This window comes from Mizuhopecten yessoensis, unplaced genomic scaffold (assembly GCF_002113885.1).
Source record: "Mizuhopecten yessoensis strain PY_sf001 unplaced genomic scaffold, ASM211388v2 scaffold716181, whole genome shotgun sequence".
Lineage (NCBI taxonomy): Eukaryota > Metazoa > Mollusca > Bivalvia > Pectinida > Pectinidae > Mizuhopecten > Mizuhopecten yessoensis.
The window spans coordinates 199,137-214,462 of NW_018479988.1; the positions used below are offsets into that span (position 1 = coordinate 199,137).

The 15,326-nt window shown below is 37.9% G+C and overlaps 1 protein-coding gene across 2 annotated transcripts in view; it reads left to right on the forward strand.

Annotated features, from left to right (window-relative positions):
• LOC110441973 (hexokinase-1-like) overlaps nucleotides 1-15,326 on the forward strand; it is a 62,034-nt gene that overhangs the window by 6,062 nt on the left and 40,646 nt on the right. Inside the window, exon 1 of one of the 2 annotated variants that reach the window (XM_021485307.1) lies at nucleotides 6,601-6,862. The exons of the other annotated variant lie outside the window; for it this stretch is intronic. Coding sequence (XP_021340982.1) covers nucleotides 6,845-6,862 — 18 coding nt within the window. The 5' untranslated portion in view covers nucleotides 6,601-6,844. Of the gene's footprint in view, nucleotides 1-6,600; nucleotides 6,863-15,326 lie in introns of those variants that run through there. 2 annotated transcript variants of the gene reach the window in all.

Consider the following 15,326-nt stretch of genomic DNA (forward strand, 5'->3'; position numbering starts at 1 on the left):
CATAGAAATATGATAGCCCAGGTACAGTTTACAACCCATATTGAGATAGGATATCAGAGCTTTATCAGAATTGTTCCGGGCCTTAATCGACTCAATGTCTAACACAATACTTAATGAAAAGTGAAAGGAACAGAAACAAATAAACCAACCATTATGATTGTCTCAAGTGTATACAATGTCATATTCTTATATGTTTAGCCATTTTATATTTATAACTGTAAGATAAACATGATTAAGCTTCATAAAAACAACCTGAACACCAGTGGGAGCCAATAATAAATGTCAAATCTTAGTCAGTTATCTTCCCCTGTTCCGCTAGATGCCACCACGGAAAAAGACGGTCCCTCTTTACACATCCGTCATCTTAAGTTCATCCCTGCATCATTACTCAGATACTGTATTCTCGTTGTCACGACCAAAATTATCATCTATTCTGTCTGTTAATGTAGTTTTAGTGCATCAGTTGTTTGATTAAAGTCTGGCAAACAAAAAGGTCACATTATGATGTAATGCCATCAACTTAAAAAAGATGGCAAACAGACAGATTTGATGTGTAAACATACACATACCTAGCCTATTTGAAAGTTCAACATGCAGGTGGGCCAATAATCTTCTACACACAGCATGTTAGTGACATCAGGTGGGCCAATAATCCTCTACACATAGCATGTTAGTGACATCAGGTGGCCAATAATCCTCTACACACAGCATGTTAGTGACATCGGATGGGCCAATAATCCTCTACAAACAGCATGTTCGTGACATCAGGTGGGCCAATAATCCTCTCCAAACAGCATGTTAGTGACATCAGGTGGTCCAATAATCCTCTACACATAGCATGTTAGTGACATCAGGAGGGCCAATAATCCTCTACAAACACCATGTTAGTGACATCAGGTGGGCCAATAAGCCTCTACACACAGCATGTTAGTGACATCAGATGGGCCAATAATCCTCTACAAACAGCATGGTAGTGACATCAGGTGGGCCAATAATCCTCTCCACACAGCATGTTAGTGACATCAGGTGGGGCAATAAGGCTCTACACACAGCATGTTAGTGACATCAGATGGGCCAATAATCCTCTACACACAGCATGCTAGTGACATCAGATGGGCCAATAATCCTCTACACACAGCAGGTTAGTGACATCAGGTGGGCCAATAATTCTCTACACACAGCATGTTAGTGACATCGGATGGGCCAATAATCCTCTACAAACAGCATGGTAGTGACATCAGGTGGGCCAATAATCCACTACACACAGCATGTTAGTGACATCAGGGGGGCCAATAATCCTCTACACATAGCATGGTAGTGACATCAGGTGGGCCAATAATCCACTACACACAGCATGTTAGTGACATCAGGGGGCCAATAATCCTCTACAAAAAGCATGTTAGTGACATCAGGGGGGCCAATAATCCTCTACAAACAGCATGTAAGTGACATCAGGTGGGCCAATAATCCTCTATCCATACAGCATGTTAGTGACATCAGGTGGCCAATAATCCTCTACACACAGCATGTTAGTGACATCAGGTGGCCAATAATCCTCTACAAAAAGCATGTTAGTGACATCAGGTGGGCCAATAATCCTCTACAAACAGAATGTTAGTGACATCAGGAGGGCCAATAATCCTCTACAAACAGCGTGTTAGTGACATCAGGTGGGCCAATTATCCTCTACAAACAGCATGTTAGTGCCATCAGGTGGGCCAATAATCCTCTAGACACAGCATGTTAGTGACATCAGGTTGGCCAATAATCCTCTATACACACAGAATGTTAGTGACATCAGGTGGGCCAACAATCCTCTACAAACAGCATGTTAGTGCCATCAGGTGGGCCAATAATCCTCTAAACACAGCATGTTAGTGACATCAGGTGTGCCAATAAGCCTCTACACACAGCATGTTAGTGACATCATGTGGGCCAATAATCCTCTATACACAGCATGTTAGTGACATCAGGTTGGCCAATAATCCTCTACACACAGCATGCTAGTGACATCAGGTGGCCAATAATCCTCTACAAAAAACATGTTAGTGACATCCGGTGGGCCAATAATCCTCTACACACTGCATGTTAGTGACATCAGGTGGGCCGATAATCCTCTATACATACAGCATGTTAGTGACATCAGGTGGGGCAATAATCCTCTACAAACAGCATGTTCGTGACATCAGGTGGGCCAATAATCCTATACAAACAGCATGTTAGTGACATCAGATGGGCCAATAATCCTCTACAAGCAGCATGTTAGTGACATCGGACTCACTCCTTTATTGATATGCTACATCAGGTGGGCCAATAATCCTCTTCAAACAGCATGTTAGTGACATCAGGGGGCCAAATAATCCTCTATACACACAGCATGGTAGTGACATCAGGCGGGCCAATAATCCTCTACAAACAGCGTGTTAGTGACATCAGGTGGGCCAATTATCCTCTACAAACAGCATGTTAGTGACATCAGGAGGGCCAATAATCCTCTACAAACAGCCTGTTAGTGACATCAGGTGGGCCAATTATCCTCTACAAACAGCATGTTAGTGCCATCAGGTGGCCAATAATCCTCTACAAAAAGCATGATAGTGACATCAGGTGGGCCAATAATATCAGGTGGGCCAATAATCCTCTACCCACAGCATGTTAGTGACATCAGGTGGCATAATAATCCTCTGCACACAGCATGTTAGTGACATCAGGCGGGCCAATAATCCTCTACAAACAGCGTGTTAGTGACATCAGGTGGGCCAATTATCCTCTACAAACAGCATGTTAGTGCCATCAGGTGGGCCAATAATCCTCTACGCACAGCATGTTAGTGACATCAGGTGCGCCAATAATCCTCTCCAAACAGCATGTTAGTGACATCAGGGGGGCCAATAAGCCTCTACACACAGCATGTTAGTGACGTCAGGTGGGCCAATAATCCTCTACAATCAGCATGTTAGTGACATCAGGTGGGCTAATAACCCTCTACAAACAGCATGTTAGTGACATCCGGTGGGCCAATAATCCTCTACACACAGAATGTTAGTGACATCAGGTGGGCCAATTATCCTCTATACACACAGCATGTTAGAGACATCAGGTGGGCCAATAATACTCTATACACACAGCATGTTAGTGACATCATGTGGGCCAATAATCCTCTACAAACAGAATGTTAGTGACATCAGGAGGGCCAATAATCCTCTACAAACACCATGTTAGTGACATCAGGTGGGCCACTAATCCTCTATACACACAGCATGTTGGTGACATCAGGCGGGCCAATAATCCTCTACACACAGCCTGTTAGTGACATCAGGTGGGCCAATACTCCTCTACACACAGCATGTTAGTGACATCAGCTGGGCCAATAATCCTCTACAAACAGAATGTTAGTGACATCAGGTGGGCCAACAATCCTCTACACACAGCATGTTAGTAACATCAGGTGGGCCAATAATCCTCTAAACACAGCATGTTAGTGACATCAGGTGGTCCAATAATCCTCTATACAAACAGCATGGTAGTGACATCAGGAGGGCCAATAATCCTCTACAAAAAGCATGTTAGTGACATCCGGTGGGCCAATAATCCTCTACACACTGCATGTTAGTGACATCAGGTGGGCCGATAATCCTCTATACATACAGCATGTTAGTGACATCAGGTGGGTCAATAATCCTCTACAAACAGCATGTTAGTTACATCAGGTGGGCCAATAATCCTCTTCAAACAGCATGTTAGTGACATCAGGTTGGCCAATAATCCTCTATACACACAGCATATTAGTGACATCAGATGGGCCAATAATCCTCTACAAGCAGCATGTTAGTGACATCGGACTCACTCCTTTATTGATATGCTACATCAGGTGGGCCAATAATCCTCTACGCACAGCATGTTAGTGACATCAGGTGAGCCAATAATCCTCTACAAACAGCATGTTTGTGACATCAGGTGGGCCAATAATCCTATACAAACAGCATGTTAGTGACATCAGGTTGGCCAATAATCCTCTATACACACAGTATGTTAGTGACATCAGGTGGGCCAATTATCCTCTACAAACAGCATGTTAGTGAAATCAGGTGGGCCAATAATCCTCTACGCACAGCATGTTAGTGACATCAGGTGTGCCAATAATCCTCTACAAACAGCATGTTTGTGACATCAGGTGGGCCAATAATCCTATACAAACAGCATGTTAGTGACATCAGATGGGCCAATAATCCTCTACAAACAGCATGTTAGTGACATCGGACTCACTCCTTTATTGATATGCTAATTCTGGCACTTCTACTAGGTCTACAGAGTGCTTTAACCTGGAATTAAAAATAATCACAGCACACATTTTTTTATTGCCAAATCCTTTTGACACTTTGTCATGTTTATAGAAGTATTCATTCAATAAATGTATATAATAAATTCCTCAAAACCTGTAAGTGATTCCTTGTGAGAAATTCATAGACTGCTTCCAAACAGGAAGTTGAATGACCGTTTTAAAACATTTTAAAAACTCAATCTGAACTTCATATTGTGAATCTTAAGAACATTTTTTGTATAAAGTAGATTTTAAAATGCATAAATGTATCATATGCTGAAACAGGAAAATAAATGGACATACATTATTTTTTCGCATTGTTTTAATCGTTATGTATTGACTGTATATTGTATAACATTTATTCATATGTTGACTGTTTGGTAATAGTTGAATAACACCCAGCTATATATTGTAGTAGAAATATTTATTATCAAAAGTTATGATGTTTCTGAATCTACTTGAGACAAAATTGATTCCAATCTATGCATAAATAGAGTATAGTTAAATACTGAGTAAACTTAGTGATGTGGTCATTCATTGAATCTTACTTTTGTTTTTTGGAAAATTTAAATTTATAATTGATCAATTAAAAAGGTCATTCAGCATCAAAATTTGAGGGATCTAAAAGCAAACCATGATTGACCCAGATAGGCACAGTAGATCAATGTCAGGGTAAACAGTAAAGATCGACCACATAGCCAATTAAATTTTGTGCCAACTGACAAACTAGTCCCTTACCAAATAGATTTAAAACAGAAACTTATATATGTTGTTTTCTATATCATTTTAAAAGGGTAAAAAAGTACATCATAATTTTAATGTAAAAGGAAAAGATACTGGCACAGATGCATGTTCCTTGTAAAAAGAATTAAGGCATTCACAAAGAAATGATTGGTCTGGGACAGTTACTAAAACTTCTGTGTATTCAAACAATTTGTTTCACACAATGCGCTGGTGTTTGTCAAAGCTGGTCAGTGTTTTATTATGAGGTTCATGGCTAAGTATCTTAAAGGATGCTTTACATGAAAATGTACTGTAGCCATCCGGCCATATTGCCATTGGCGGTTTCTTGTTTTTTATATAAACTTCATTTATTTTACAACAATTATGAAACAAATTGTTTCAACTGATATCAATTTACTTGTTGGCACTAATGTTAGGTAGTCTTAATGAGGGAGGAAACTGGAGTACCGGAAGAAAACCCATTTGGTCGGGCAGATGACTCCATACCCTAGCTTTCAAATCAGATCGGGGAATCAAACCCCAGCCGCCTTGGTGAAAGGCCAGTGCGTAATCCACTGCGCCACCCGACCACTCCATGATGAAGGCATTCTTATTTGAGGTTTGTTTTAAAAAGTCCATCAATTTCTGTATATCATTCTTCTATAAATTTGGACTTGAATTGAGCTACCTGGTTGCTGGCAATCAACCCAGTCTAGTTCCGCTATACGTGTATAAAACCAGGTGTAAATAGTCCCTCAATGGCTAGTTTGTGTGCTTATTGATTCCTGTAATAATACAAGTCGGAGTTGATATATAGACCTCTAAAAAATGCAGACTATTGAACCCTATGTAGACCCTACACAGAGAAGGAAAATCAAAGAACTTGATATGCAGTGACAGACAGCACTGTACACTAATTGACAATGTTAATGCTGTCCTCAGGTGACATTAAATGCCTAAGCTTTGAATCAGACACTTATGTAAATGTCTGGGAAAATAACATGTCAAAATGAAAAAAAAAATAGTCTGTTCATATGATTATTATCCCCCCTCCCCTCCTTAATTAGTACATGCATGTTTCCAGTACAGACTACAGTGTGAAAAATATGTCTAATAGTATATTTTCTCCCTATTTCATCTGTTATGTTTTAAAAAAAAATCATATTTGACAGAAAGTTGTTTCATAGAAACATAAGTTTAATAAGTGTACAACCGGGTATATGGAAAAAGGATATTTAAATAAATAAATTTGATTTTGTTTAGAAAATGATGGATGATGCAACCCCTGGAAAACCTTTATAACAGAGCCGAGAATGGAAGCGTTCAGTTCGGAATAAGATAACATTTGCTACACAAAAATGTTTTCATTCTCATTAAGGTTTCTTTTTACATGTACTTTGTGTTAAATTTTACTGACGTTTGAATTTACCTAAATGTCATTTCACCCGATTCCAAATATTGTAAATTCCAAATCTATATATAGTATCATATCATGCATCGAGGTATTTTTTCACGGAAACTCCCTTACTCATTGAGGAAATTCTTTTTCATTACTGGCTGGTTTGGATCTTAAAGGAGATATAAACTATTTAAACATATGTGTATGTTAACTCCTAATATGGAACTACTTATGATTACCAACCACATTGGTTTTAATGTCTTACACGCATCCAATAAGTATCATTATATGTTGAGGATATGGTAACGCTCCCATGAAGTTCACACTCGATCACTGATGAAATTTATACTGACTAGATGTTACCGTGATGACTATCGTCCCTATGGTGAAACAAGCCAACAATGCAGCCGTTTGAAGAGGTCAGTACATATGCTAATTAGGAAATATCAACTTGATTTCAAATGTTTTCATGTTCGCTTTTATACTGCTGAAATCTATATACTGTCAACTTGCTTATTTCCCAAATGATCTTCATGGGTCGTTGAACACGTGTAAGGTATAGTAGGGCAGGTACAGCAGACATTTTTAGAAAGTCTTCATCGTTTCTGGGGACTTCATTTTGTGATGAATAATATCCGTGAGGCTTCATACAAATGTTTACTTTCAGCGACGTTGGTTGTAAGAGGGTGCTGCACTCAAGGTCAAGGTCGAATTTGCTGTTTATGAAAATCTTTGTAATTGCACAAACCAATTTAATATCAATGACATTTCGTACATTAGTGCTAAACCTTTTACACATGTAATTGCTCCAGTGAAACAGATATCAATATACAAGTGCTAGGTACGTATGAGACAACCTTTAACCCGTTAAATCTATCAATGGATATAGTCATGAATCTCTATACGAATACAGGTACATATACCTTGTGTATTTGTTATACCTCAAAGGAGTCAAATTTAGTGGATGTATTTGTAATGTAGATATGGACTGTATTAGTATGGTGGCATCAAATTATTTAATTCTCGCTTTTAAAACAAAGTTACCAAGCTAGTGTAGAATTTGGCCTTCTGTTGTTTGAAAATTACCTAAATATATATATTTTACCATTATTGTGCATGTTGAATTTGTGGGTGAAAGGGACAAAAAACATAACGGTACTTAAAAGAAAACCCATATGTTACAGTAATTACTTTCAAAAAAGTGTTTAATGCCACATAAATAAAAACATATTGGAACCAAACTACAATAGGGAAATAAAAGGAACTGTCCCATGACCGACTGCAATAGCTGTGTTTGTGTCCATTGTCATTGTTTATGACCATACAGTTGCCTAATGACTTCATCAGCAGTATCCGTACCGAGTGTCAGTATTTACAGTGTACAGCAGTCTCCACCACCGGGTCGCGGGTTCAAGATCTACGTAGGGTGTCACCAGGTACTGGCCGTAGGTGGGTGTTTTTTCTCCGGAAACTCTGGCTTTCCTCCACCACCAAAACCTGGCACATCCCCATAATGAGTATAGCTATTAATAGGACGTAAAACATAAACAAACCAAACCAAGTACAGCATGGAACAGTGAAAAACAACTGCAGTTTTAGGTTTAGTGATACAGATTTGTTATGTCATCAAGGTCATGACCTTGGAAACTTTTGATCACAACAGTAGCACTGGTGATGTATCCAGGAAGAGCTGTTCCTAGCTAAGTAAGGCACTAATAGGTAATGATTGGTGAGTTTTGATGCATTCCTGTGATGACAGGGATATCCTGTACAGGGAACACTATACTTGATGTCATCTAGGATCTGTAGACTGTTGAACAGGATATAGGTATCATTAGAGACTCTTTGCTTGTTAAGCAATATCATGACTAGTGTTACCAGGTAAATATCTCTGGTTGACTTTGTGGTATGACAATATCATGACTAGTGTTACCAGGTAAATATCTCTGGTTGACTTTGTGGTATGACAATTAATCCTGAAGAATGTTCAGTGCATTTGGTTGTATTGTGATTGTTTGTGTTTTACGTCCTATTAACAGCTCTGGTCATTTAAGGACATGCCAGGTTTTGGTGGTGGAGGAAAGCCGGAGTTACTGGGGAAAAACCACTTATCTACGGCCAGTACCTGGGGGCTGCCCCACGAAGGCCTCCAACCCGTGACCCAGCGGTGGAAGGCTAGTGGTAGCAGAATGTCAGACGCTATAACCACTTGGCCACTGTGGCCCCCTCGCATTGGGTTATATTATATATCTCCCATCAGTTAATCCATCAGATACACCCATCCCTGTCTTCTAACATGTACACCGATGTATCCCTACCAAGAAAGTGACCAATCCCCTTACTACATCCTAGACATCTACAGCATAGGGTTATATTATATATCTGTAGATGTCTAGGATGTAGTAAGGGGATTGGTCACTTTCTTGGTAGGGATACATCGGTGTACGTGTAAGAAGACAGGGATGGGTGTATCTGATAGATTAACGGATGGGAGAGAGCTAAGGAATAGGTCAAATGAAGGTCAAAGGGGTGAGGGTGTATGGGTTACGATTTGGATTATAAGCTGGTTTTGCTCAGGCTATAAGTGTGTTTTGAATTGGTACTGAGAACATGTTGAGCTATTAAAAATCCCTCTTTGTCAGTGTGGTGTGTATCTGTTGTTCTTGATTCTTTTAAATTCCATACTTTTTCAGTATATTTTTGTGCAAATTGTTTCAATCTCTGTATATGTTGTATTGTTTGGATGTTAAACTGTAACACATTTATGGGCCAGGATAATTCTGTTGACCAGGTATCTCAATTGGTTAGAGCAGTAGTATAACAATAGTAAGTCCAGGTATCCCGGTCCAGCCCCAGTGAAATGTTTACACTCAGAACACTGATTATAATTTGTTTATTTCATCTTAATTATTTCTCATAAAAGTCCAGCAAATTATGATTTTCTTTTTCAGAAATTATTCATCAATTAAAGCTTTATAGTCATGCTGGAAAAACAGTTTCGAACACTTAGTTACGGAATTTGGCATTGCTATGAGGATCCTTAAGAGAAACTACCATGTTGCTTTGAAAACAGATAATTTTGTTTGCGTTATGATACAGATATCCTCAAATTGCCTGATAGGAGCTATATATACATCCTATTGTTACAGATTGTATCTGATGTACTGTAGATCCAGTAGCTTGCATCAATCGTTACTGACTTTTATATCACTAGTAACTTGTACTGTTTCTATGGGTTGTAGATTCACAATAATCCTAAAAGTTGTGGTCTTCCAATGGTATGCCATGTACCTGTATCTGAAAGTGGCTTGCAGGTGTTGTATTGTTATACTCATCTTTGACAGTATGTATTATGGTGTAGCATTGTTTGGCTGGCTGTCTGGGTATGAACAATAGTTATACTCCTCGCTATGAAGTTAAGAGTGGGAGGTACTGGAATCAGGTTGCATTGTCTACCTGTCCAGCTGTCTAATTAAGAAATAATCAACTTATGTGCATGTTTTATGGTGGATAATACACATACATTTGTACATGTATAACGAAAGTGAGAAAATTTAGGAAAATACAAGTAATGAGGCCACTTCCAGCCAGAGTTGATAATTTTCAAACATTTTCTTACCCCCAGTTATATTTTCCACTAAAATATACAAACATATGTTGATTATATCTATTCTACCAAGTGAAATGTAATGTAAGTCTTTTTTGTGTCTTTTCAGCATTCCTATGCCAATAATAAGCAAGCTGACCTATATTGGTCATGTGATGCCTTTATGTCTTCATTTTACAAGAAGCTGCACGTTTTTATAATTTCTGACGCTGTGTGTAGTTGTCCTATATTGTCTATTAAACCTAATTCATATTTGGGAAGGATTTTTTTAAGTTTCAGTCGCAACAGACAATAAACAATTGTCACTGATGTCATGCTTTATACCGGATGTTTTTATCAATCTATCGAAATTGCTTGTCAACACTTGAAATCAGCATTTAACAGCTAATTCACAAACAGCTTTTTCAAGTCAGATCAGCGTAAAATTCAGTGGAACATTCCGATTGCTAGCTTGACACTGCTGGTTTAAAGTAGATCTAGAGATTTAACAAAAACATTTCGTTCGTTTGGTAGCAAATCTTCAAATACAAATTGTACATACAAAATTAAATGTGTTTGACAAAGGAAACCAGCTCCGTTGCTCACTTTTTTACATCTGCGAGGGAGGTATATATATGGAAGAGCATTGGTCTGTTGGAAAATGTCACATGCACATGCATGATCTATCATCCATTATAACACGATTCGTTTGCAACGCATGTTTTGATTGGATACAGACCATGTTCTAATCTGCGATAGAATCATGATCAATCATGTTAAGCTCCTCCCATCGCACTTAAGCCATGCCCCGTTTCAAACCAAAACAATATGGCGTCAAGCTCGCCTCTTAGCGAAATCCCGCTGATAAGACTAGTAGGCAACAGAACAGAAACAACCGATGAAATGTATTTGTTGAATGAATTAAAAATAAAAAGTACACATTTCTTGTTCTTACCTCCAGTTATTACTGAAACGTTCGTTCCATGCGTGTGAAGGCATCTACTTAGATCCGAAATCAAATGAAACATTTCACATGTGTGATATGCATTTACACAAAACTCTTCACAAATCTATACAAATAATCACCGATTTTGTCGATAAGCACAGATTAGTATGCATGCTGACATGGAAATGTAAGAACTTTGTCAATATTAATTCAAATGTGTCGTATAAACTTTGGTAACAGGACGTTCACGAACAATCCAAATATTCCGCCTCGTCAACATACTGATCAAGCGCTCGCCAGTATGTGCGGGGCCAAATGACCGACTTTTGAAAGACCTATCAGTCTCGAGTTCAAACCTAAATTTCATGTTCTAATCGCCAGTATATCCACTCAAAACAACGTACTATCCCCTAAATAATGCATGGTTATTATCCAATGAAAAGTGTCCTCACATTGAAGACATGGTAGAATTGTGAGTAGACATACATTGTTCACACTATAGTCCTCCCAAAGCACTAGACTTGATACACATAACACTTATATTGAGGAGTGTCAATAAAGTAAATAAATCTGAGTCACCTTCCCAATTTGTTGAGTTACGTTTTTAGCTCGCCTGTTCGAAAAACAGAGAGCTATAGCGATACCCCTGGCATAAGTGTCAGGGTCATCGTAAAAATGTTAATGTTTTACCTGCAAGTTATTTAGAATCTTGTCATTCTTTAAATATGTGTACTAGGATGCTGATATTTGGTATGGAGGTTCCTGTGGGGTATGCTATTGATGTAGTGAAGTTAAAATTAAAAAATAATTTCACAACTTTTGAAACAATTTCACCTGTTTTGTACTGAACATTTTTGAAGCACATCAACGTTGAAGTTTTACCTGCAAGTTATTAAGAAGCTTCTCATTCATTAAATATGTGTACTACGATGCTGATGTTTGGCATTGAGTTTCCTGTAGGGTATGCTATTGATGTAGTTAAGTTAAAATTTATAAATAATTTCTTTTCTTTTTTTAATTTTGACCTGTTTTGAACTTTACATTTTTGTAGCACATCAACGTTACAGTTTTTGGTTCAAGTTATTTAGAAGCTTGCCATTCATTCAATATGCGTACAAGGATGCTGATATTTGTCATGAAGGTTCCTTTGGGCTATACTTTTGATGTAGCAAAGGCACAATTAAAAAATTACTTTATTAATAAAAAAATTCAATTTTTGGCAAGTTTTGATCTTAACAGTTTAAGAGCATATCAGCATTACAAACAATATTTTCTTTCTTATGTTTTTTATCTACCCATATATCATTTACTGATGGCAATATCATATTTATAGAAAAATATATTGATTAAATACTGTTTGGGTCAGACTAAAATGCAATGGTTTATAAAAAAATAAGACTAGTGTAATGATATATTTTTGAGTGGTCAGGAAAGGTGAATTAGATGTATAAACAGGCTCCTATGGGAAATTTTCAAACAGGCAAGCATTGTGTGGCTTTGACACCATCTCTGGTTTGTTTAATAATATTCTCAAAAGAATTTTTCCTACAGCTAGTTCTTAATTGGAGCATATTAGTGGGGGTATTAAGAGCGTAGCTCTTTGGTGCCCGAGCGAAGCCCTTTAATGGTTAACACATGCGTGCGTAAACAGAGTTCCTTCCCCTTTCTACACCTTGCCTTTAATTTTTTTTTCATCCGGAATTAGACGTCCAGTGAGGAAATCGGAAGTGTATCCTTAAAGCAAAGACAATTGTGTTTCAACCCATACATGAACATGTCATATAGTGAAAACAATCTTCATGTTTTATTACTTGTTTATGTAGATAAAAACTAATATACATTCTGAGTGCAAAAAAATCTATCGTATAAATTTTGATACTAGCAGACATGAAACGTCGTTCAGAAATTATCATACTGTAACATCACAATCACGTCACACTCCATCGGCCTTCATGGGTTTAATCGGAAGGATGAAAAATAACCGGAAAATCTTTGAACTGCTGGCCGTTGCATTTATCTCTTAGTCGATGCTTCATGACTTTTTAATTTCATTTTTGCCACAGGCAAAAAACGTAAAAACGGGGATGTTTTATGAAGGTCCTATTTTGTCATCAACCAGGTTCTGTTAATATTTCTACCGGGAGATATTTTCAAAAAGAGCCGCATTAAACCAATAGGTCAACGTGAACATTTATTTTTCATCCTCTAAAATTTCATCTGCTTTTGATTTCCATTTGTTGAGAGTATGAATTAAATAATTAACATTTTTTTAAAGTCTGGTTATAGTCTTTACATAATCCATGTATGAATCACCACTCATAAAATAAACAATGGATAATTCATTTATGTTGAAATCAACAATAATTTTCCAGACAACGAACCCAATGCCCTTTTTCAGCAACGTATTACTTTTTCACAACGCATGCCGATTTAAAACTAGTTAGAGACAGAAACTGTTTAATTGTATTTGGCATTATTACCTGTCAAACCTCAGTTCCAAAACTTTTGATTCAATTCAGTGTTTTAGGATGGAACAGGAATTCTAAATATCGATATAACGACAATCTCAGTTACATCAAAGTATTACAATGTTTTCTTTTTTTAATTTTATTTTTTTAACTAACGTCTCTATACATTTACTTTAATAGACTTATCGTCAAATATGTAATATGCACTTTTTTCTATAGCAATTACCAAACAGTTTTTTCCCCACCTTATTTCAATCATTCTTTTTGTGACCTGACGGAAACACGCAGAGGATTTTATTCTTAATGTGGGAGGAAGCCGGAGTATCCGGAGAAAACCCCCGTGAAATTACTTTTCAGAGGGAAGAAACAAAATCATGATCTCGCTTCTAGATATGCGAACTTTCTGTAAACAGAATTGCTATTTTTTTACGGTCAAACGTGTAACACACTGACAGCTTCAAATGATATGCATGTACATAAAAGCAAAGCCAAGCACTCACTACCATATTGCTGTACTGTAAGAATTTATTTAAATAACAATTTGGGCCCGGACAGTTTCGGCCAATGATACTGTGGCAAGTTCGGCCCATGTAACACATAAAAAGTCGTAGAATTGGCAATAAAATCTGACGTTGCAGGCTTTATAACGTCACAGTTAAGCTAGTTCCAATGGGGCCGAATGTCTGTCCGAACTTATCCCATTGCCGGGCTCGATCGGTCATCCGATCATCCGACAGGGAAAATTAAATAATGTTCAAAAACGGACGTGCTGCCATACTTCCGGGATCGGACTTTGATAAAAATGGGCCAAATTTGCCCGATCTCCCCTATTGTAATGTCGGTCTTAATCTCATTAGAGTTGATTAGGTCACCTGAGCTTTGCTCAAGTGACCTATTCCAATCACTTTCCGTCGTCGTCGTCCGTCGTCCGTAAACTTTTTACATTATCAACTTCTTCTCAAGAACCAGCGTATGGAATTTTTTCAAACTTGGTCAGAATCATCCTTGGTAGATGCATGAGGCTACCAAATTGTAAAATTGGGATTCCTACCTTAACCCTAGGGGCCAGGGCGGGGCCCAAAAGGAAAAATTAACCAATATTTCAAAAATCTTCTTCTCCAGACGCAGAGGTATTACAGTCATTTTCTCTGCATGGCTGGAAAGATCATCAGGGGCTTTATTTAAATTGTAAATTTCAGGACCCCTGAGCTATCCAATCTCCCTTGGGGAGGGGGTAAAGTTTACTATAGTTTATATAGGGAAACAACACTTTTGGGTATATTTTGACAATTTTTCTGTTGGAAATTATTCTTACTTGGTGAGAATTATCCTTGAAGAAGATGGTTTTAAATTGTAAAATTGGGATTCCTACCCCAACCCTAGGGGCTACGGCGGGGCCCCAAAGGGAAATTTAACCAATTTTTCAAAAATCTTCTTCTCCAGACTCGGAGTCCTATACTACAGTCATTTTCTCTGCATGGATGGAAAGATCATCAGGGGCTTTACTTAAATTGTAAATTTCAGGACCCCCGAGCTATCCGTTCTCCCTTGGGGAGATGGTAAAGTTTACTATAGTTTANTTTGTTGGATGATGGTATCACATTGTAAACTTGGAATTCCTGCCCCATCCCCAGGGGTTAAAGCGGGGCCCCAAAGGGAACATTTACAAATATTTTAAAATTCTTATCCTTTGATGACATGACAAGTATTGTATTTCACTTAGTTTACATGCTGATTTCCACATCACATCTAAACAATAAAATAAAGCTACCAATACCTATGATATAACTCAGGTGACCACTAAGGCCCTTGGGCACTCGTGTTTTATTGTTATCCCTCGACTAACCAACTTTAAATACATTTTGTTTTGCCTCATCCTGAAA